At 33.1% G+C, this 26,215-nt stretch overlaps 1 protein-coding gene across 1 annotated transcript in view; it reads right to left on the reverse strand.

The window, feature by feature from the left end:
• Positions 1-859: 859 nt before the first annotated feature.
• Positions 860-26,215, reverse strand: part of LOC133187548 (neuroglian-like) — a 54,232-nt gene continuing 28,876 nt past the window's right edge. The window contains exons 3-10 of the mRNA XM_061322949.1: positions 18,655-18,957; positions 11,688-12,070; positions 9,291-9,522; positions 8,375-8,505; positions 7,966-8,176; positions 7,383-7,505; positions 6,427-6,600; positions 860-5,302 (exon numbers count right to left, since the gene is read on the reverse strand). Coding sequence (XP_061178933.1) covers positions 5,169-5,302; positions 6,427-6,600; positions 7,383-7,505; positions 7,966-8,176; positions 8,375-8,505; positions 9,291-9,522; positions 11,688-12,070; positions 18,655-18,957 — 1,691 coding nt within the window. The 3' untranslated portion in view covers positions 860-5,168. The remainder of the gene's footprint in view (positions 5,303-6,426; positions 6,601-7,382; positions 7,506-7,965; positions 8,177-8,374; positions 8,506-9,290; positions 9,523-11,687; positions 12,071-18,654; positions 18,958-26,215) is intronic.

The raw sequence follows: 26,215 nt of genomic DNA on the forward strand, positions 1-26,215 counted from the left end.
ATTTCTGGATCCACCACTGAGAAACAGCAGTAGGCCCATGATCAGTGATGCTTATATGGAAGCATCCTCAGGTAGCGCAGATCCAAGTATCTTCAAATAAAAACCGCGCCTAGGTTGGGGCCACAATGGGCAATCAAAGTTCTTACACAGGAATATATGATAAAATTCTTAAAAAATTATCTCAAAAGCAATGAAGGTAGGTACAAATTGTTGCCGGCGACAATATGAACAGAACGACAAAATGTATCGTCACAATCAGGCTGCATAAAATGGCATACGAGACACGTCGTTGTGATTCACACACCAATTACATTCACAAAACTACCAAAAAACAACAAAGAAATCATATTGTCGCCGACAAGTTTTGGGTATTAATATAAATGTCTTCTCTATATACTCCTGTTATTAGCATCGCCATTACATTTTTTCTCATAATTTTATTTTTAAAAATTTAAAATCATTAAATTTTGATATATTAACATTTTTTTACGCTTCTGACGTTACGTAAAAAACGTCAAATATTATTAGCATCGCGATGTTATTTGCATCGCGATGCTAATAATTTTTGACGTTATTTGCTTCAAATATCATTGATCACAGGAACTTAATTAAAGTATAAATTATACTTATATTTTTTTTATTTTTTTTTTAATTTCTTCGGCTGATATTGGAGTCTCGGGTTGATATGGGATGTGATACAGATTTTGCAATGTATTATTCTCTATCGAACTAGTCTGTAACTGTCCATTTCTTTTAACAACATTTGACTATCTGATTGAAAATAGCTATGAAAAAAAAATATTTATTTAGTATCTAATTTAGTTTCCTTATCACTTATAATAATGAATGAGAACAACAATTTTTACTTTGAAATAAAAATGATTTAATAATCTTAATGATCAACAAGATATAATTAACTTTTTCTGTACAACACAAAATGACAAGGAAAGCATTTTTCTACAGTTTCCCAGAAAGAGAAAGCTAATTGCACTAAGCCCCCTCTACTACTCAACACACAATAAAACTTCTGAGTATTTGCAAAGTCTGATCCATTTTCAACTGTTTTAGAACACACACAAAAAAAGATGAAAAAAGGAACTTTGGAAAAATAAAGAATTTTCCCAAATTAAAATTTCAATATTCAAGAGTAAAGACTGTAACCATATGGTACGTCATGTTACCTCTCTAAAACAATATAATGATTGGTATGAAAAGAGATTATTGGAGAGGTTTGAGACAAAAAATAATTCAGCTAAAGGTTTAAAATAAGATGATGAAAGCATAAAGAATAACAAATGAAATCATTTGGCACAAAACAGTTCTAATCCTAATGTGAAAAAGACAAAACACAAAATGAGGTCATTTCCATTCAAAAACACATTAGTGTTAGACAAAAAGAAAACACATATTCATACATTTAAACATTATCATTTATGAGTTTGATTGATACAACAATCTAAAAGTATCCATTTGTGGGGGGGTTTTATCAGTGTACAAAGCAAAGCTGTGCACATCGTTTTGCTGACATGCATTTTTCTTTAGAACAATTGGGGAATAGCTTCTATCTTTTTTATGTGTCCTCACTGAATGATTATCTGCTAGCCAAAATGGCACTTTTTCTGCACTAATTTATTTTTTTACAGAGGATGAAGATAAAGAAGTTATGTGTATCACAAAGTTCAATGAAAGTTAAAAAAGGAAACACTGCAACAATTTTATTTTAGAGTTACCACTCTTTCCTTAAAGGGCGTTGATCAATCAATTTGAATATTTACCCTCAAAATGTTTCTCTTTTATAAACATAAAGAAAAATTGCCAATCATACATGGAATCTATTAGGATTTTGCATTTCAAAAATACAATATAGTTAATATAACCTCTGTCTTATACCTTCTTTCATCTGTTTTATCAAACTTACAATTAAAAAACAAGTTTTAAAAAACACAGAACTTAACTCAAACTAACTCCACAATCAACAAAACACTCATTGATTGATTGTTCTCTACACATGTTCAAAACAGTTTCAAAACACAACCACTGTCAGTTCATAGCATGTACTCTTTGACAACTAAAAAAAATAGGTACCTGACCAATTAGACATTGTTTCTAAACCTAGAGCTTCATTTCAGAGTCAGCAACTTTAGAAAAACAACACATACTGATATGATTTTCTTGGTTTGTTGCAAAATAACTGTAACAACATCTAGCACAACCTTGTGGTTCATTATTTACCCATGATGCAGTATATATATTTATATATGTCCCAATGTGCATTTGGCAAGAATGAAATGTTCGTTTAATAAAGAAAATGGATATCATATGAATAAATGAAATTGTGCAAAATTGTATGAAAAGACTGCATGGATATATTTTGGGTGAAGTGGGGAAACATGATGACTATGAAGGAAATAATTAAGTGAAAATGGCAAATGTTACATGATTCACTTTCTTTAGTACAATGAATTTGAAATCAAAATAACAGGATAACCTTATGTTTAAGAAGAAATGCATGAAAAAACATCAGATTATAAGTTTTTTCCCAAAACTAATAAATTGCCAATTTATTTAAAATGGGGGAAATGTGTACTTTTTTGTTAATACATGTACAAGTGAAGAAGAATTTACAAACATTATGGTACTTTGATGCATAATGAAGAAACCAATATTACATATAGCCATTATTTGCAAGATGAAGAAGATAAAAATTTAGTAGTTCATGGGAAAAACCCATTTCAAGGTCACATGACTTAAGCAATATCAGTCCTTTCTTTTATATTAGAAAATTAAACATTCATACTTGTTGCCATGCACCCAACTTTAATTTGTTAATTAATATAGATTATAATGACCATGGAAAGGGTGGTACTAATGAACATTATCATTTTTGGGATTTTGAGACATGAAGCTAGAATGTCTATGTGCTAAATTATATACTCATTGCCACTGTCATTAATTCTTGCGAGGTTTAACTTAGTTACATTATTTAGAGATGATGATTATTTTTGTGTCAATCAACTGATCAGAGTATTTCTGATAATGATGAATGATGATGATTTTCTAGTAGAGAATAAGTAAATGTAAGCTAAAACTACACAAACTACAAAATTTCACAACCTTTTGAATATGAGGATTCTGATTGGTTGAAATTCCCATTCATATTTAAAAATTACGTGATAGCAAGCACACAGAGTTTTCAAACAATCATTTCCATTTACCCAACAGAAAATTCATCATGGCTGTTTTACATACAGGTACATGTATGTACAAAAATGTACAAAAAATCAAGATGATAATAGCTCTAAGTACATTTAGTAAGAGAAAAAAAATTAAAAAAACATTTTGAATGGTCTAGGTATGTAAATATGTACAAAAAAAGATTATTTTCAAAATGGCTGCATGTATTTCTATATAGTGTTTAGTATATTAACTTAAAAAAGTATTAATTAGCAAACTCTTTCATTGGGAAAGAGTTTGCAATTCCATTATTTTAAGTACATTTAAGATACAAATGTCTTCAATGAGTAAACGTAACTTTTTCTTTAAAATGCCAAAACTGGATGTAGGATTTACCAGCAAATCTGTTTGATGAAGTGTTTTAAAAAATATATTCTTTTCAACATTGTACATGGTATAAGTCTTTTATTTTAATTTAATGTATAGCCTTCATAACATTTTTTTTTAATAGATCTTCACATGTATAATCTGAATAACAACTAAGAACTACTCTATAATCTGACTAGAATAAGGGTTTTAAGTCTTCAGCAGGCTCAAAATTACACATATTTAATATCTTGAATACATTTGTACTTAACTATAAATAGGTATGATAAAACTTTTGTATTCATTGCAGATTAATACTCAACGGGAAGTAAATGTATAAATCATAGATATCTATGAAATATCATTTCCATGTTAAATTATTTACTTCAAAAACTGTGATCAAAAATAATTCATACATAAATTCGAGATTAATATTTGTTACTGTGACAACTACAATCTTTGTTCACAGAAATGACACAATCTTGGACGAGGGACTATACAATCACTACACACAGTTATTTTTACAGATCACTCGACACCAAGTGTAACTTTTACAACTTCTGAACCACAAACAGCTAATTATGGCACATAATCAATTCATCAGAAGATTCTAAGATGAGACACTATTATAGATTCTGTAGCTTCTCTGCTCATTTGACTCTCATCTTTGCTTGGGTTTTTTTTTAATCTGAGGAAAAGTCACATCAGGAAATTTTTACTGCAACAAAATGTCTTAATTTATAAACAAAGGATGAAGCCATGAAACTATTCGCTGTTGAGACAATTCCACTTTGTTGTAGAAAGATGCATACAATCTGCCAACTTCATTGGAATGTTTTATGGAACTTGCACAAATTCGGAATGATCACGGGAAAATGACGTCACTGCCATTTCCCAAGAAAACTGAAGTTCATGGACACATTCTCAAAAGAATACTTATTTCTGGACTAGATATATTCATCACATTCTTGAAATATATCAAGCAAGCTTTCAAAAGTTCATTCACTAAAGTGAGACATTTTGTTTTTTCTGCCAAACACTGATAGCATGATTATCATTACAGAAAACTGAACGTAGCCCAGGTTTAGAAACTGCTAGAATTGCAAGTCTCAGTCTCTAGCATTTTCTTTTATAATAAAGCCATTTGGTCATTATGACCATACTTTAAATTTCATAGAAGTATATATATGCACTGCACTTTCTTTTGTATAACTTTTACAGTCATTAAAATTTGAAGTTGGCAGTTTTCAAAAATTTGGAAAGTTTTTCTCTAATATGTAAAACACACTTCTATTTTATATTTGCACAAGTATACCAAAGTTTAGCTTAAGACATCGGACAGCTGTAAATGTTAACATACTTAGTCCTACATCAAAGATGGAGCCTTGTGTCAAATTACTCTAGGTTATTTTGTTATAGCACTGCTTCAGTGAAATGGACATCAATTCTGAATCCATATAGTTGCAAATATCTAGTTCAATTAGATTCAGTGACACACTACAATATCAGATTTTCTCCACTCAGATACTAGTATCCCTTGAAGCAGGATAACTGAGGTAATGATATTGACAGAGGAAACCTTCACAATCTGTGTAAGACCAGAACATCCTACACTCTCTAAGTCTGTGTCAGTGGAAGACGAGTTTTGCCATAGTCCATGAGATTGCTAAAGCCATGAGCACTGTACAGTTGACTCCGAGGACATGTGATGCTAAACTAATGCCTGATTGGTGGATGCTGGCCATCTGACTGTTTGCAGGACCTGAAAATGTACACGTATAAATTCTCATTGATGAATTTTGATGATTTTCTTTTGCTGAAAGTTATGCAGCATTCAAGAAGCCGGAGAAAAATGATCTAAAATATGTACAAACTAGATAGAAAAAGCAGCAGTGTAAGATTTTAAGTCTCGATCTGCATGAAGCCTGTTTTACAAAACACTTTTTTACTTTATTCACTCCTTGTCAAAATAACTATCTATCAGAATTTTGAAGTGGATCAGAGACTTGATTTCATCAGATTGTTTGTATAAATATGAGGCCTGTGTATTGATTTAAAGTTTCATTTCAGAATAATGTGACAAATTTTACTACCAAACAATGATAACTCAAACTATAAAGTTAAAATCCATTCCAGAACATCAGAACAAGAAACGATCACTCAGAGAGGAAACTTCAATCAATACCAACATTATCGGCAAGAAAACAATTAAAGCATCACTGCACGGTGATCGCATTTTAATCACAACTCATGCAGCCATTAATCTTGTAAAAAAGACTTAATGAACACAATTTCTAAGCCATGATTATAGCACGACTCCATTAAAGGAGATAAGTATTTTTGGCAATAAAATCTCAATCAAGTCGCCTCCCTGGAGAGCTCTTACGTGCTTAACTTAACTGAGTCACCATGGTGACACGAAATGAGAAGCCATTGCTATTAGTGGACCCTAAAAGTTGAATAATCATTACTTATTCATCAATGAAGACATTTAATTCCAAGTTACTGGTAACTTCAGGCAAAAAATGTAAATGAGTCATTTACAAAGAATTGTTTCCACCTATGGAAATCTTTTCCTTAAAACACTAACATTGTACTACCAAAAGCTCAAGAAAAAATTGGAGTGTATTTTCATACCAATCTGCTTAAATCAATTTTAACTGCTTCTTTTAATATTTATAACAAAAATCTATCAGCAATACATGTACATTACCTTTAATATTAATACCTGGATAGTTACATGTACCTTATCTTTAGTTAATACCTAGCCTGCTCATTTATCCCTGCAATACCTGTGCCTTAATTATGCTTTGTTAAAACCCTGACTGCCTATTCATCCCTGCACTGAACTTAAAACAATTAAAACCTGATACCTGTACATCTTACCTTTTGTTAACACCTGAACTCCCCGCTTATCCCCCCTCCCTGAGCTGGTTCTGGCCCAGACAAAGAAGCGGTACTGGTGGTTGGGCTGTAGACCTGTTATCCTCGCTGAGGTGTGGGAGGGGTTATTAATCCTTGGCTCCAGGGCCCTGATGTCTCCCTCCACATCACCATTCACTGAAACAAGTAACCCATGGTTCACACAAACTATTCAAACCAAATTTCTTGAGATATCTCTTTAAAAAAATTCCCCCTTTTGTGAACTGATGGTTGTTCTTTCTCAAAATGAAGGAAAATAAATTGGCAATTGTATTACAAAAATATCCAATAATTTAAAAGATCGGACTTTTTTCTGATTTCAAAAAAATATCTAATAACAAGGTAAAATTGATAAATTTCTTCTGCATCTCATGTAAATAGATACATAAACAATTGCAATTAGAAGAATCCCAAGATATGCACATTCTATTGTAAATACTTCCATTTATTTCAAAGCTTTGAATGAATCCCCATATAGCCAAAGGGCATTCATTCTGATATAATTATGTAACAGGAAAGGAGAAAATGTATGGCTGGACCTGGAATCGAACCTTGGACCCCTGTATCACTAGTCAGGTGCTCTACAGACTGCGATATCCAGGCCGACATCCACAGCCCAAACCAATATATTTCTCCCTCCTTAAATTGTCTTTGCCCTCCAAGACACAATCCAAATTCTTTTTTGCCCCGGAAGGACTTTCTTCTTCAAGTCAAGGGTGGTCAATGGCACAGTAGAAAACGTATGATTGGATTGGGAATTAAACCCAGGACCCCTGCATTACTAGTCAGGTGCTCTACCAACTGAGCTTTTCAGGCCGATATCAACAACCCAAACCACAGCCCAAACCATTACAATGCAAAGGAAATTTTCAATCACAGAAAAGCGGTTTTTTAATCTTTGGTTTCAAGATCAGCCTTACATTTCTGATAGCCAAGATCGTATCCTAGGAGCAGTCCATTAGGCTCATCTGGGGGATCCCACTTCAGGACCACATGATCACTTTCCACATCATCCTTCTGCAAGTTCCGAACAGGACCAGGAACTGAAAAATAAATCCAAAGGTCAACACAAAAAGATAAAATAAACAGTTGTACAATTACAGAATGATAAAAAACTTTGAAAATTTCTTAATATTGCTTTGCAGAATTTTCTTTTTCTTTCTTTTTTTTTGGTATTTTCAGCAATTCTTCTAAAATATAGTAGGAAAACAGGTTTCTTATGTAAAAATTTACCAATTATTCCTTGAAGGTATTTGAAAGTATACAAAGAATAATACGGTAGAGTCCTAGGACCTCCAACTGGACATTGCATGATTAAAATCAACCAAAACATTTGTTGGTTGATCAAAAAAGTTTGTTTATTAATTCTCAGGGAACATACAGAAATTCCAGATAAAATCATTAAAAGAGCAAATTGAAAAAAACAGTATCACAAACACTCTGAAGAGTTACACCTCACAAACCAACATTATAATTTAAAACAGACAACTACATGTAGCTGACCTCCTTCTGATGTTTTGAAGTCAATGGTGTCACTAGGTGGTCCTGTGTGGTGTCCATTCATCACAGATACCTGCGCTCGGAATGCCGTGTTGGCCGGTAAAGAAGAGATGGAGGCCCTCATGTCATGTGACAAGTGTGCCGTATCTGGGTCAATGGTAATTGGCACCTCAACCTTGTTCCTGCGGCCTTCACTGGATTTCCAGTATTGTAACTAAACCACAAAGAAAATGAGATATATTAGAACTGAGAATTACATGTGTATACAAAATTTGATTTAACATTAATTATGTTAATCAAAATCATTTTATTTAACAAGAACTGAGAAAAGGTATAATCATGGTAGTACATACTATTATATGCATAGAATTCATACTACATTTAAATCATTCTTTCTAACAAATGACCTTACCTTATAACCTCTGAACTTTCCCCTGAGTCCATCATCCAATGGGTCAACAGATTCCCAGATGAAGTGAGCTTCATGGGGTTGGGGGTCCTTGGTTTGATCAACTCGAAAATCATGAGGCTTGATCAATGGATCTGGAAAAATCAATTAACGAGTTATAAAGAGAAAAATACTCCCATATGTAAAGATTCAGGATGACACTTAATTCTTATATTATTATTTGACACTTCTTATATTATCATTTAACATGCATCAAGTATCAAAATGAGTGTATTCATACAGGCTTCTGAAAAATGAGATAATCTCAAAGTTTCCTACATATCTTGCTTAATCTGTCATGCTAATTTATAGGTTAAATAACATATTTATACACCTGCCACTAATTTGAACTTTTGAAGCATACCGTATATACTCACCTATAAGTCAGTTTTTTTGGAGTTAAATTTTGGTCCAAAACTCTATGTCAGACTTGTAGGTGAGTCATAAAAAATTGGCATTATTTTGAATGGCAACGTAGTATTTTATAAACGCGTCCAATGATTATCGTTGAATAAAGTTTGGATATATTATTCATTTTTGTATTCTAAGATTATGCATGAAGTACAAGGATTTACATATTTCAATAATTTTATTTTTATCTTAAGTGTGCATTACTTATTTTTTTTAATGATTTAAAATTAAATATTGGCGTCATTTCTAAACAAAATTACTTAAACCAGGTTAAAACATCATTAAAATATTGATTTGAAATTGTCAGCCGGTTCTTGCAAAAAGTTGTACAGACTTGTATGCGGGTCAAGGGCAAATCCCTCCTATATAACCTAAAAAATTACAACTGACTTATAGGCAGACCGAATAATAGGTATGAGATTAGCAGTTGTATAGTGACTGAGAGGAGATAACAAAAGCTAATACTTACCCCCCTCCCCGGAGTGTCCACGTACAGTAAACACTGGCATGAATGACACACCATGACTGTTGAAAGCTTGTACCTGAACGTCATACAGACCATAAACATCATCCACATCTACCTCAAACTGGTTTTCGTTTGCATTCTTGATATCTTTCTTGTTCCAAAACGTACTGCCACGTTTTCTCCAGCTTACCCTGTACCCAAAGCTTGGAGCATTGTGCTGCATTCGAGGCATTGGCTGAAGGGAAAATGATAATAACCTCTCATAATTCTAGATAACATAAATTCAAAGAAACTACAGTCACTATAGACAAACAAGCAACCAACTGTTCTATCAACCACATTATTTTTGTTCTGACTTAATCTACCTCAACAAGAGCCAGATAAAAATTACCAGTGTTTGAAACTCACCATAAAATTAGCCAGACATGCAGGGCTGACTGGTAGTTAAAGTTGTCAGCCCTACCAAAGATCTACTAGCCCGAGAAAATTATTATGGTTTATCAATTTGTTCTAGCCATTACTGGTATGTGACTGGGACTAGGTCGAGACAATTTCGATCCTGAATCTATAGACTGATGATTTCTTCCTCTCGGCTAATGTTACATTTTGCTACCGATACTATCAACTGATTTGAGAGAGATTTATTACTTTTATGAATTTTACTTTTCAAAAATTTTAAACACATCCAGCCGGGCTTCAATACAGGCAAATTTGTTCGCCCGCTGCAAAATTTGTGTGTCCTAGGCTGTTGGGTGCACAGTTACTTAAAACACTGAACATGATGAAATTACATAAAATTAAAATTATAAAATATAAATTATAAATTTATAAAATTATAAAAAATTATGTAAAAATACATATTAAATTTTAATTATTGCTATTACAGGTGTGATTCCCCACCCCAAACTTGTTTCATATCCAAGGACTTGAAATTTTTATTTGATTCATATAATTCAATTTATTCTCTGTGCTTGTTAATTGGTTTCATTGTTATTTTTAATCTATAAGTAAAAAATTTGCTTAGTAGATAAGTAATTATATACCAATATAATTTTGATGTTAACTTATGTTTGCATGTAACAATGAGATATATAACATCTACACATGGCAAATGGTGCCAGACTGTTTGGCGAGAACTTTGTAAATTATAGCTAAAGAGCCTAGTTGATCATAATAAAATTTTTAACCATATGAACATTTTATGATCCATCTACATGTAGTTTAATAAGGACGTTTTTCTTTTTGAGGAAAAAAATGTAACAAATCTTTAAAATTCTTTTTAATTATGCTTTGAGTAAAAATGGTGTTCATGATTAAAATGTGTTTAGAGATTGAAAGATAGCTTTTCTTAAAGTATTTTCAAAAGAATTTGATTAAAACAAAGTCTGCATAAAGAAGTCAGGATAATCTCATATTACATAAATTATTCCCAAAAGTAGACTGTTCTCATCTTTAGCTTTGGTTTGGAAAATATCACTGCTTGTATTGGGAAGTGATTACGATAATTAGTGATAAGTTCCGTCCATAGCAGGATTTCATCTTGTTTGAAACTGATCCTCGTAAATCTCACTCCATCGGCCAAAGAAATTCAATTATCTGCTCCCGAGGCCATGAGAGCTCCATCGTTGTTGACGGATCAATAAGATTCTGGCTGATAGCTGTTTTATACCGAAAATGATAGGAAAATCTAGGTTTTTGTTTCCGCAATATTATACAACTCCTATATCATACTCACAAGGAATGCTTAAAGGGCTCTATTAATTGAGACTAGGCGTCTATTAAATTCCTTGACATTCCTGTTCAATAACAATTTATGGTGATTTGTGGAAAAGATCCAAAATCTGTCCATCAGAATGTTATATTGCTCATGATGATTTGTTCAATATGTCTACAGCTAACATTACAGCTACAAGTACATACACTCTTTTTAAAAAAATTCTCATTTGTTGTATATATATATTGTATAATTTATCATCTCTTCTCCCCACAAACATACCATACGTAAAGTTCTTATAAATAAAGTACATGTACTACAGAAACTTATAAATTCTTAAACTATCTCTTTCATCTTTGAAGTAATTTAAAGATATAAATACACCTACTTAAATTCTTTTACTATGCTACTTTTTAACCTCTATTACTAAATTCATTTTCTAATTTCACATATTTTATAAAAATATTAATTATAAATAGGCATACATCATATTATGATCTTTTCTTCCTGATTTCTCTATATACCTACACAACTCAAATTTTAAACCCTAACCTTTCCTTTCTCCTTTTTTTTGCAAATGTGCTTTGTCACTTTTAATTGCACAGACAACCAACTCTCCTCTGACCTTTAATTTACACTAATCTCACAAAAAAAACTCTAATTCAGAGACTTTTCTTTAGACTTACGTCCCAAGTAATGATTAGTTTTCCCTCCTTGTCTGTCTTCATTTTAACATTAACCGGATTTGACGTCGGTCTCTCGGGCGGTGTGTTACATTCCTTTTTTGTGGGTTTACTTGGTTCGCTGTATCCCAGACTGTTCTTTGCCATGACCCTGAAAGAGTACCACCCCCAGGGAGACAGGCTGACGAAGGCGGTCTTTGATACCTTGTCCATGTATTCGATTTCCTCATCCGCGGAGTTCCAGTAGTAGGGATTATCTGATGTATTGTATTGTATGAGATACTCATCAATTGGCTCGCCTCCGTCCAAACCGTCACGCCAAATTAACTCCACTCTCTTTGGTCCGCACGAACTGATTTCTACATCTTGAGGAGGTTCCGGTGTTCCTAAAAAAGAAAATATTTACTTGAATTTTCATTTCTGTCAATTGCCCCTTTTGATGCATTTTAAAATCTAATCTAATCTTTCATGAAATACACGAACAAAACATACTTTATTTCCTACAATCACTATAATGTGTAGTCTTTATTTCAAGTGACTACAGTACTATGGAAAATTAATCAAGGTTCTTATAGGAAAGATAAATTTAAGACAATGCGCCACCCTTTTAAATTGTAACACACACCCTTTTCAACTGTAACACACACCCAGACAAAAGCAATCCTTATTCAGATGTAATTCCTGTCATCAACATAAAAACATTATTTTCTGGTCCTTCAAAAAAAGTTAATAGCAATTACATTTGAAGGATATTGAAAAAAACTGAATTGTGAAGTCTTATTTAAAATGGCAAAAAATTTCAATATTTTGAAAATGATACTGAATAATAAGAATGCCACCGACTAGTTGCTTGATCTGCTTTTCATGTGCTTGCAAAATAACAGGGAAACGACACAGACAATGTATATGTCTATATTAACATGATCAATTCCTTTCCTTACATTTTTCCAATTTCACCAAAATTGCCATTCTGGCCTGTGTTATGTCAGTAAGAAGATTTTTTCCCACCATTTAATTATTCCTATTCAACACAACAAATCTAGAGTTATGTATTTTTGGGCAGACACTTCTCGTAAATCAACATTATTTTCAGAGGGAAATCAAATTGCATCATTACGATTCACTCTCAGTTTTCTTTTTTGGCTCCCAAAACGAAGTCATTTTATTGAAAACCGTTCATTTCCTGTCACAGTTATGTAGATGTGAGGGTGAGTTCACACCGAGATAAAATAATCTCACAATATTAACCATAAAAAATTGGCAAAACTGCCTGATTCTGACACTAGAACTGGTTTAAAATAGAAGAAACCATTCCAGCTTACACTGGCATATTGTCAGATGAGAAAATACAATCTTCATCATAGATTTATATATATTGCTTATTTCACAGCTATGAAGTTTTCATGGCATATTAAAAGCAAAAGGCCCAAGTGCCTTAATGGTCACCTGAGTATAATCCAACCCTCTTAATTATCCACGGAATGGTAAATAACAATACGATAGCACAAATTAAACTAAAACTCAAAAACAACAGAAATAGGATGACAAGGGATCAACAAAATAATTACTATGGTAATCAGCAAGTACTCAGAAACTTGCCTTCACATGCCATTGCAATCTACACTCTATTGCTATCACCAAACATAACAAGACAATAGTTTACCTTAAAACACAGTGCTCACAGAATATACTCAGTATATTGGCCTCTCACAGTCTTTGATAATATTTAATGTACATATGCAAGGTATTTTTATCTCATGTCTACTTACCTTATTCAAAACTAGGCAAGTATTATTTCTTGTATTAAATTTAAGGGGCCATGAATTTCATAATTTTGGTATAGGCACCCTTGTTCATCATAACCCTGCACTTAGTTCATCTGCTCCATAATTTTTCAAGAAGAGACCTGCCCTAAAATCTAAAGAGTCATGAATTTCATAATTTTGGAAAAGGCAACCTTGTTCATCATAACCATGCACTTAGTTTCTCTGCTTAATATCCAGTAGCAGAGAAAACATTTTCAAAGAATACAAGCATTTTCACTATATGATCAAGAGAGTCTCCTTTTAACTCCAAAACCACTGTACCAGGGACCATGAATGTCATAGTTTTGGAAGAGGCACCCTTGCTCATCATAACCATGCACTTATTTTGTCTGCTTAATATTAAGGAGCAGAGAAGATTTGCTAAAGAAGAGGACCAATGGCCTGAACATTCACCTGAGTATAATGTAGCAATCCATAGATTAAAACAAAATCAGCTGATAAACGAAGCTATGTTGCCCAAAAGCAAGAGAAATAGGATGATCAGGGATCAGCAAAATATTAATTTAGTACTCAATAACAAATCTTAAAGTTGATCTATTTATTTGCCTGTACTTCCCCCATTTGTCACTATCCTCATGTGGACTAAACAAACAATAGTTCTAGAGCACTATTAGTTAATACATTTCATTCCCCCTTGCTTTGGCCTCTCTTAGTCTTTGAAGATTATTTATTGTACAAAGATACCGTATTTTTGTCCCATTATCATTTATCTAAAAGTTTAATTGACCATTAAAAACTATGAATTTCAGAGTACTTTTGTATTAAATATTATAAAACTTCTTGTATAATTCTGTTATTTAATTGACCTTTTAAGTTACATTATAACTATTATAGGTGAATTAGCAAAGGGGAATTACTTCTTTCAGTTGAAATTAATAAATTGACCAAAGGGTACAGAATTTCAGAATCTGGTAAAAACACCCTTACTTATTACAACTTTTTATACTCTATTTGCCTCCTAGATGCCCAGGAGCAGAGATGAAGATTTTCAAGGAAATAATCCATTTTCACCATAGATTCAATATAGACCCCCCCCCCCCCCCCCGGCAATACCAAAGCCCCTGACCCAGGGGCCAAGATCATCAAAATTTTGGTAGAGGCACTCTTGCTCATCATAACCATGCACTTAGTATGTTTCCTTAATTTCAATGGGCAGAAAAGAAGATTTTCAAAGAAATAATGCTTTTCTACTATATATTTAAAAGAGCCTCACCCTAACACCAAATCCCTGACCCCGGGGGTTATGAATTTCAAATTTTTTGAAAAAGATTTCCTTGCTTGTCATAACCATGCAAACAGTTTTCTGTTAAATACCCAGGGGCAGAGAAGAAGATTTAAAAAAAAAAAAATGCATTTCTACTATATATTAAATAGAACCCCCCCCCCCTCCAGATATGAACCACTGACCCTGGGGCCACAAATTTCACAATTTTGGAAGAGGCATCCTTGATGTTCATAACCATGCACTTAGTTTATCTGCTAAATACCAAGGAGCAGAGAAGATTTTTAAAGAATTTATGCACTTTCACTATATGGTCAATAGAGACCCGCCCTTACATCAGAACCCCTGACCCAGGGGGCAAGATATTCATAATTTTGGAAGAGGCACCCTTGCTCATCATAACTATATTTTTTGTTTATCTGCTAAATACTTAGGAGCAGAGAAGAAGAATTTCAAAGAAATAATGCAGTTTTACTATATAATCAATAGAGCCCCCCCCCCCCCCCCACTGCAGAATCCCTCACCTTGGACCACAAATGTCACAATTTTGTAAGAGACACCCTTGATCATCATAACCATGCACCTAGTTTATCTGCTTTATATAAGGGGAAGAGAAGATTTTTAAACAATTTATGCATTTTCAATATATGATTAATAAAGCCCTGCCCTATCACCAGAACCCCTAACCAAGGGGCCAAGATATTCATAATTTTGGAATAAGAGCTGTTGCAACCACTATTGAAATAACGCCCACTATTGAAATAATTATTTCAATAGTGGTTGAGAGTGCATTTCAAAACCAAACAAGGTTGTAACCACTATTGAAATAACGCCCACTTTTGAAATAATTATTTCAATAGTGGTTGAGAGTGCATTTCAAAACCAAACACAGGTTGTAACCACTATTGAAATAATGTCCACTACTGAAATAATTATGCAAGCCCATGAATATACGCGAGAATTTACTTCTATTCTATATCCTTTTGATTAAGATATAAATCAATTTATTATGTTGCAACAAACACCTCTATTGGAAAAAAATATAAGGATAAATTCTTCATTATGTTTTCCAACATAATAAATTGATTTATTGAGTTTAAAAAATATATGTAATTTTATGTTTTAATTTCTGTTTAAAAATACTATTAATACACGGGCATCTGAGGTTTAACTGATCTTTTAATTTTAAGTAATTTTGTTATAAAAGGTTCATCTTTGTTATTAATCAGGGAAAGTTAAAGGTTATAGATACAGATAGTTTTGAAAATTAGAATATCTACATTAAAAAGAAAGAAGACATCTATGTGATATCTCATATGTGTACAAACTTTTTGATAAAAATATGGTTATTCTTAATCAAAAGGATATAGAATAGAAGTAAATTCTCGCGTATATTCATGGGCTTGCATAATTATTTCAATAGTGGACGTTATTTCAATAGTGGTTACAACCTGTGTCTGGTTTTGAAATGCACTCTCAACCACTATTGAAATAATTATTTCAATAGTGGGCGTTATTTCAATAGTGGTTGCAACAGCCCTTGCTCATCATAACTATACATTTGGTTTATCTGCTAAATATCTATGAGTAGAGAAGATTTTTAAAGAAATAATGCACTTTTACTATATAATCAATAGACCCCTCATCCCACAGAACCCTCATCCTGGGGCCACAAATTTCACAATTTTGTAAGAGGCACCCTTGATTATCATAATTATGCATCTAGTTTATTTTCTTTATATACAGAGGGAGAGAGGAAGATTTTTTAAGGATTTATGCATTTTCACTATATGATCAAGGGGCCAAGGTATTCATACTTTTGGAAGAAGCACCCTTGCTCATTATGACTGTTTACTTGGTTTATCTGCTAAATACCTAGGAGCAAAGAAGATTTTCAAAGAAATTATGCACTTTCACTACATAATCAATAAGCCCCTAATAAAGCTCCCTTCCACAGAACTCCTCACTCTGGGCCACAAATTTCACAATTTTGTAAGAGGCACCCTTGATAATCATAACCATGCACCTAGTTTATCTGCTTTATATACTTGGGGAGAGAGGAATTTTTTTTTATGAATTTATGCATTTTCACTATAAGATCAATAGAGCCCCACCCTTACTCCAGAACATCTGACCCTGCGGCCGTGACTTTCACAAGTTTGGTAGAGGGCTCAATGCTTATTACAATCTGTCAACAGTTGGACTGCTTGATCTCATTTCGATGGTTTTGGTCCCACCTCTAAGGCCTTGGGGGGGGGGGGGGGGGGGGGTCAGGGACCATGAAATTCAGTTTTTGTTCCCCTTCATTCATAGATCTTCTATGCCAAAATTGGTTGAAATTAGTTCAGTGGTTGCAGAGAAGAAGCTAAAAATGTTCAAATGTTAACACATGACACAGAACCCATGACGAGGGATGAAAACCACTAGCAATAGATCATCTGAGTTACTCATGTGACCTAAAAATAACATTTTCATTATATGATCATAATAGAACCCTCCCTAACTTACAAATTTCTGATCCAGGGGCATGAATTTCACAATTTTGGTAGAGGCACACTTGCTCATCATAACAATGCACTTAGTTTCTCTGCTTAATACTAAGAAGCAGAGAATAACACTTTCAAAGAACTGATACCTTTTCCAATATGATCTAGAGAGCCCTGTCCTAACTCCAAAACCCTGCCCAGGGTCCACGAATTTCACAATTTTGAAAGAGACACCCCTTGCTCATTAAACTTGCACTTAGTTTGTCTGCTGAAGACCCAAGAGTAGAAATCATTTGTTTTAAAAAAAATATACATTTCTATAATATGGTCATAATTGAGCCCCTCCCTAACTCCAGAACCTCTGACCCCTTGACCATGAATTTCACAATTTAGGTAGAAGCACCCTTGCTTATCATAACCATGTACTTAGTTTCTCTGCTAAATACCACAGAGAAGAGAAGAAGGTTTTCAAAAATTTAATTTTATGATATGAATTTCACAATTTGAAAGAAGCAGCCTTGCTCATGATAAACATGCGCTTCGTTTGTCTGCTAATAACCAGTGACTGAGAAGACAGATCTTCAAAAAATTAATGCATTTGACTATATGATCAATAGAGCCCAATCTTAACACCAGAATTCCTGACCCTGGGGTGATGAACTTCACAATTTTAAAGAGATACCCTTGTTCATCATATCTTTGCACTTAGTTTATCTGCTAAATATACAGGGGTAGAGAAGAAGACTTTTAAGAAACTATGCATTTTCAGTAATGATCTGAAGAGCCCCATCTAACACCAAATCCCTGACTGACCATATGGCCATGAATTTCACAATTTTGATGATTATTACAACCATACCAACAGTTTGTTTGATGCCCAGGAGTAAAGAGGAAGATTTTTAAAGACTGCATAAATTTGGATGATTTTAGCCCCGCCCCTCAGGCCTCAGGGTAGGGGGACCATAAAATTCACAATTTTTGTTTCCCTTCACTTATAGATGCTATACGCAAAAATTGCCTGAAGTTGCTTCAGCAGTTCCAGAAAAGAAACTAAATATGGTCAAATGTTAACACAAGACAATCAAAAAAACAGATAGAAATATGTCACCCAAGTGACTCAAATGACCTAAAAACATTTTGCAATTTTTTTTCAGCAAGTGCAAAGTATTAATCATACTAGTCTTGTATTTTTATAAATTTCTAAAATTCATTTATCTCAGTTCAAAACTTGATGAATCATAGTTTAGCAGTCTAAACACTTAAAAGATCAATAAAGCACTTTAATATGTGTATGTGGTATTCTTTTCTACCTCAATTTAATTTCTGCAGTTAACTTCTTATAACAAAATTCTATCAGTGTCCTTCTTTGGACTAGTTTACCAAAAATATTCAAAGAGGAAGTGTATTTCTATTCTTCAATTTCATTAGACATTTACCTTTGACAATGAGTTTTGCTGAGGATTTCTCTTTTTCTGTGATCTGTCCTCTCACGCTGGCGATACATGTGTACTGTCCTGCATCACCATAATCAGCCTCCCTCAGGACCAATGTCTGCCCACCGTCCATCACCTTAAATCTATCTGACCTAGTGTCCAGGATCTCACCATTATGTTTCCACCGGATACGGAGATTTTCTTGTTCCATGTCATCGTTGAGCCCGATGGAGCATGTAAATGAGACTTTGTGCCCCTTTCTGACAGTTTGGTCGGCAAGGGATTCTAGGAATTTGATTTGGTCACCTGTCAAAGAATTACAGAAAATAAACCAAGATGAGTGAGGAGTTACCTCCCTTCAGCTAGGAAAAATTTATAACTGAGCTGAGTTCAAGTCATGATTTAAATCCCACTATAATGAGTAAAATTAAATATGCATACATCAATATTTTTTTCATTTAATATCTGAAATTATCAATATATTTTTTCCTTCAATGACTCAATTTAATATGGAAAAAAAACATGAGATAACATGCATTTCAAAACCATTAATAATCTGTAGTTTTAAACCACAGCAAATTTAAGAAATACCACAGAAAATTATACGAGAAACAGTAACAAGCCGATGTGGACTTGAAATGGATTTTTAATTGCCCCTGAAACATCAGATATCGGAATACTGTCACTGACTACTTCCTGTGCTCTGCTGTCGTATTTTTATTTTCTTTTTTCTTCAGGCCTATAGCCATGATGAGATTTTATTGAATTCCAAATGGTTGTAAGATTTTATCAGTCCCCCTTTTAGCATGAATACTAGCTGAACAATGGAGGCAAATGTCCATAAATTACTGTGATGACACTTAATGGGGGAAGGCAATTTGTAATAATGGATAATTGTGCTGCTAGTCCCTCTGCAGTCCTTCTACTCATCTACATTTCGATGTGCAAAAAAAAAAGGATTTATAAGAATGGAATTTAAGGCCTGGTTTAGCTGTTTAACAGCAATAATTTAAAAACAATAAAACAAATTACTAAAATATTCAAGATGTCAGCAGCCAAATAAAAGTACATTAGAAAAAATCCAGTGAGAATATTTTCAAGGTCTAACTTATAATATGTACATGTACTACAACCACCCTCCCCCTTCTTAAAAAGAAGATATCATATAAAAGAATTTATTATGAAAGAATATGAACCACTTGTAAAAAATTCAATATAATTGGCCTGCTAAATTTGGACTTATCATTTCATCAGACAGCCTTCAAAGAGTAAATGATTCTTCAATATCAGTATGATTACATAATTTTTGTAATACACAGTTTTTTTTTTCTTTACGTCCATAAAGCTCTAACAGCCATCTTGATTTACCAAGGGGTTACCTCTCCCATTCAACTGAGGCACATGCTGTACTGACACTGTAGTTTAAAGGAGATTAATTTCTTATTGTACCCATGTAATAATCTCATAAATTTTGTGTGAAACTCATGATCGAGGCATCAAATTATCAAGCCTCTATCTCAATGAATGTGCTATCAAGTTCTGCTGACAATAGTCCTGTTTTCTATGAGGGACGCCCCCTGTATAAGGACTAATACTGGCAGGTGGCAAGTTATATTACACGATACCATCTGTTTTCTCCAAATTTAATATTAAAACACTACCGTATTTGCCCCAGTACATGTAAGCACACTGGTCACAATCAACTATGTGTCTTCAAGAATTTGATAAATTTGAAAACGCATTAGAGAGGGATTTAATTCACATTTACAAACATAACTTTTTTGTTCCTTTATCATTCTCAAATATGACCATGAGGTCGCACTAATTACAAGGACAAATATGGTAAATGCATCTCGTTTTCTGACTGAAGAGTGTTCCATGATATTCATAGACTGACACTTTAATTGAACATTCTCTGGTGCAAACTTATTGTGTTCACCAACAATTGAGAAAATTAATGTTTAAAATAGACTTTTTTAAAAATCTTAATTTCTTAAGATGGGGCCTTTCAGTGCAATATACTGGGGTATATCAAATTTCTTCAATTTTATGACAGTTCGGGCAAGAATTGGGTGTATACCTATTATATACAACAAAAAACATCTAACTTTACTAGACTTTGAATTAAAAAAAAATTATGTTTGAATTCAATTAATACCTAAATTCTCATATAAAAACATTCACACAATTCAGAAACCCCATCCAACACATGATAAGATACTTTTAAAATTTATTATTGATCTCAAAATATAGACACAGAAAAAAATTCAGTTATTCTGTTTGGAATTTCCTTAAACATTGTGGCAAAGGAATTTCCTGCTGCTGGTGACTGTTTGAGAAAATTGCGGTGAGATGCCGATGCATTGGTGTCTATGATTGTGATCTATTTCTGTGATGTGATGGAAAAATCTTCTAAAATGATAACATGTCATGCCAGAGACACGTATCTCAATGGCTATGCTATCAGGGTCGAGCCTTCGCGGAGATGAATACTCACAAAGCCTGACAGACCATACTTTATCTACCTATGACATGAAACTGTAAAGACACATTCAATGGTCTCTCAATACGAATCCAACTTTTTATCCTTTTACTTCCACTTTTAGATACGCAATTAAAGGAAATCTATGGCTCTAGACTCTAATCAGGCCTAGGTAGTTACGGAATCTTCAAAGAACGAACTCTGTTCACTTTTTAGATAATTCAATTACTATATTGACAATAGAACTTGTATGCCTTAATAACATACCATTGTACATCAATTAAACACTGGGCAAATTAAAAAAATATATCACTAAAAACTACCAGAGTCCCATGGGCCACAACACTCACCAGAGTCACACTTGCTCTGCTGTTTTTCATTACAATATTTTAAAAAAATCCATCTTTATTCAGATGAGAAAATTCTTTCCCCATATTGTGACCCCACCCTAACCTGAAAGGCAGGGTTCAACACTAACTCAGCTATTACCAACTAAAAATTGAGACTGGACTATACTAAACAAGTCATCAAGCTTGCCTGGTGCAGGGCTACTAAAATTTTTCTATACTATACAATCACAAAAAAAATTATAAAGATTAAAGACATATATATCAATTTCTGAATTTGTAAGTGATGTTTAAGCACTGCATGTTTGAAATCTCTGTCAGATAAGTTAGACTGTCTGACCTAGAAATGGGCTTACATTAATTTGGTCTAAACTGTCAATAAGGCTCACCTCATTTCTTCATCAAAAACGTATGTGAATCTATGACGTAAAAACAAAGAAAACAAGCAATACACAAAGAAAGTCTACTAGACTCAATATAGTTATCCAACAAGAATCCATAAATTGATACGTTTATACTTTGAATGTCAATAATTATTGTTTCTTTATCTGTAGTGTTAACAAGAGTATAAGTACTGGCTTGAACTAACAGATGTGACATCCTTTGATTGTGACATTAAAAATTCACCACCTGTTACTAACAGAAAGGTTGCAGCTAGTACACCCCCACCCCACCCCTGCCCCACTCACACACATACTTGTGCACACACACAATGAAAACAACTGACTTGAACATGCTTCAAAGAAATAAAGTCTGAACAGTTTACATATGCACTTGCATGATACTTGATGTTGAAAAAAGAGACAGATGGGTCGAGATGACACTTTAATTCATAGGATCTGATGAATTTAGATATAATCTCTGGTCAACTATACCAATGGCTTTATGTACCAGAGCTAATGACCAAAGACTAGATTTATTACTCTTCCAGGCACCTTAAGAAAAGCTTATGCTCTAAGTTGTGAGAGGAAGATTAACAGACAGACTTGGCCAGGGACAAACATTGCCTTATTTGCTGAACCTAGTGTCCATTAATTGAGTTGGCATTGCAATGGTCTATAACACGGAAAACAAACTCTATAAGCATTACAATAAAACTTAAAGGATGAAAATCTTTAACTGCATGCTGCCAACAGGGTTTTTGTTTCATAGTATTTATATCATAATGAATGCTTTGTCTTTATTAAAAGAATTTATGTTCACCAATAAAAAAATTTCACAAATGAATGAAAATACAGGTTCAAATCATTCTTGGGAGAGAATTCCATGCAAATTGATTAATTAATCTCATGCAATCACAAAATGATAAACTTTTCTTCACCTTTCATTGCTTTTAAAGAACTATATATGGTAAGGGCGTATTCCTGCCCCCATAATAGTCAAATTTTGAAAATCCCTTGAAATGAGAAAAAGTGCATATATTGTGTAAAATAATCCAAATTGAGACAATATATTATGAAATTGGAAAAATTAGTTGGCTTTTCTTGTCTCTGTGACATCACAAACTATTTGGATTTCCGTTATTTTTAAAATAGAGGCCAAAATGCACAGAGTTTGTTCAATTTTGACTATAGTATTTATAGAGCGCAAGCTTGCTCAGGTACCATATTCACATATTTCATTAATATTATCATTCTACACATTATATCAAAAGATCTAGTCTGAGCAGACCTGCGCTCGATAATTTCCAATCAAAATACTGACGTAAAATACACTATTTTCTCTCAAAATCATTGAAATTTGGAATTTACGTCACTTTATTGACGTCATATCTAACTAATGATGTCATAGTTGATAAAAATATTTAATGCTTTCAAGTCTGCAAATATCCACCTGGTTAAGAACATAATTAAAGAGTTCTCCATCAAAGTTTTATTTTGGGGGCAGATAATGGCCACTACAGAACATAGTCCTTTATTTTGGTTTTAAAAAAATATCTGAAAAAATTTGCTGAATGAAAAGTTCAGTTTCTATTAACTCAATCCAATTATATGCATCGATCTTTCAGCAATTGCACTAAATACAAGAAAAGTTGTACGTGTTACAAAAAATTGCATTTACTACCTTATATATATGTACTTCTGCATTTGAAGGGAAAAAAATCTTTAAAACAATCACTGACCATATTAATCTCCTATAACTGCCCCTTTGCTAGGACCTTATACTTTTAATATCCCCTCTGCAAAGATTTTCTCCGGAAAAGGTCACTCATTATTTACCCTGGTCTGTCGGAATCTTGACACACTTCAGGGCATAAAATATCCCATTATATAGTAGTTTGATTTTTTCTTTGGTCTAATCAAGCTTTATATGTCTGCACAGAGCTATACAGTTTATGACCATAGATCCATTCTGTGACTCTGTGGATCAGAAATCGAAGGAAGTAAATCTCCCCGGTCACTCACAACCAACATTATAAAGTCAAAAAGGCAAGGCTCAGGGCAAATGATACACTGCTCCCTGTAAAAATGATATTGATGGGTTAATCTTTAGTATCAATGATGGCGAAAAAAAAAGGAAAAGAAATTCAATAAAGACCACTATGATAGAAATAAAGTTGACTGTGTGTATACAGTCTAAATGTCTGCAGTCGGAGTTTGTTGTTTTAACCTGATCAATGGCAATGGCACCACAAACTGACAGGGGCCTCAGGTCAAGAAACATTATACATGTTCAAGTTTTTATTTTCTTGCAATTTCTATCCTAAATGCTCATTTAAATATTGATTTAAAAAAATAATAGTAAAAGTGCAATCTGCATATTTTCTGAATGCAGTTGAATAGGGAATCCAGTATATATTCAAAACTCGCACCACAAAATCTCACAATTTTTAAATTAATTGAAATTATCAAAGAAATTCTCTTAATTCATAGCCTTAGAGTTTTTGACTCAGTCTGTAAGTAAAAATTGCTTGCGAAGATGTGCAGATATAGAAACATCACTAAAAACAGGTATTGGTGCCAAATTATTGTGCATGCAGCTATTTATTACAATTATGACCAAATACTGCAAGTGCCAAGTCATTGAGCTGCAGTACCATATAATTTCCACCACTTCAGCAGATTTTGGTATCCTTGTTAGACAGTAGATTGATCCCAATGCTACAGTGAAGTGACTAGGGCTTAATTAAAAAATTCTGTTCTGAAAACATTTTGCTTTTTTGATAAAAGCTTCTGTAAACTTTAGAACCAAATACATAAAGATCGAGTTTAAAAAAAAATTTCATATTTAAAAATAAATCAAAATTAAATTTATTCAGTGGATTTAGGGAAAAAAATTTTTAACTGAACTACATGTATACACAACACAAAGCAGACTTTATATAGACATCACATGTAGCCTTTAATTAACTTAAAAACTACCATAAATTATATTCCCTGCTAATTAAACAGTAAATTTCACTTCTGGGGTAGGTGACATTACAGCTTTAGTATCACCTTCAAAGAAGAAATAAAATAAATCATAGGTTTAAGGCTATTGGGAAAAAAATTAATACAATCTTAGTAAATGCGGGTTTTCATACAATAATTGACAAATACTAAAATTTTGTGTGTGCCCTTTCTACCTCAACAATAGAAGACTAAGGCCTTTATGATCTGATTTCTCTGGTAGGACTTGATATTAAAATGTCCCAATGGACACACTATTGGATTTTTTGGCACCATTTATTGGGGTTTCTGGATTATGAAGGCATAAACTTTGTCTAATTTCCTGTGGGTTGGACATGCAGTTAATAAATTGCTATGCATTTCACATACTGGAATAAAATATTGGTTACATTTTAGTAACAATACAAGTTCTACCATATCATCGCAATTAATCTTTGAAATTTCTCAACAACGTTCTTACGAGTAAAATATTTTAGATTGTGAACATTACCTTATTTGAAATATCAATATCAAGTCAACTGTGATGGAAAAACATAAGCAACACAAAAAGTTCATTTAATGACTACTCTAATAAGAGGTAATATGAAGATACTTTCAGTGTCATGTAAATTTCGTCTCATTGCATCTCCCTCAAATGTAACAAATTATGCAATTATTTTTATGAAATATATCTGTCAAATGAATATTGCAGCCACAGTCTTGAAATTCCATATTATCAAATATAACCTTTGTATTTAAAGTAATTTCTTTAAGTATATTTTAACCTCAATATCTCAAACCCTCAAAATTCTCAAGTTTTCTCAGTCCCATCAAGTGTGAGATAGCAAGGTTTGACTGTACATATACATTAATATAATTATAATAATTTGTGATATAAACCTCATACAGGTAAAAGTTACAACTGTATAGATACACCCTGGGTATCGATTTCCAAACACTGATAAAATTTGATGCTTGACCGATCGACTGCCATTAAAAAGTAAGGGAAATAACTAATCAATATTACTGATGGCATATCATAGAAAGCATGGAATCTTGTCTAATTAACTTCTAATCAATCCGGCTTAGAAAGTCCTTAACAAAGCAAAGGCAGTTATCAAATATTCTATTGTCATTCAGAACCATCGAACAGTGTGAAAACCATTTCATTGTTAAACGAATTAACTAAACTGTATTGAAAGTTACTTCAAAGGGAAACACTCTTGAGTAGATTTTGAAGACAATTTCTTTGTTTTATGTCCCTGGGATGCTGTCTTTCTAGATGACAAATCTGATGTCTGCATTGGTAACCCTATCTATCCGATTTCATCTGCCACTTTCAAAAAACAAGAGTAAGTTTGTCATCC

The sequence above is a fragment of the Saccostrea echinata genome, unplaced genomic scaffold, assembly GCF_033153115.1.
Source record: "Saccostrea echinata isolate AGI-Se365-2 ecotype Australia unplaced genomic scaffold, CSIRO_AGI_Sech_v1 ptg000015l, whole genome shotgun sequence".
Taxonomy (NCBI): Eukaryota; Metazoa; Mollusca; class Bivalvia; order Ostreida; family Ostreidae; genus Saccostrea; species Saccostrea echinata.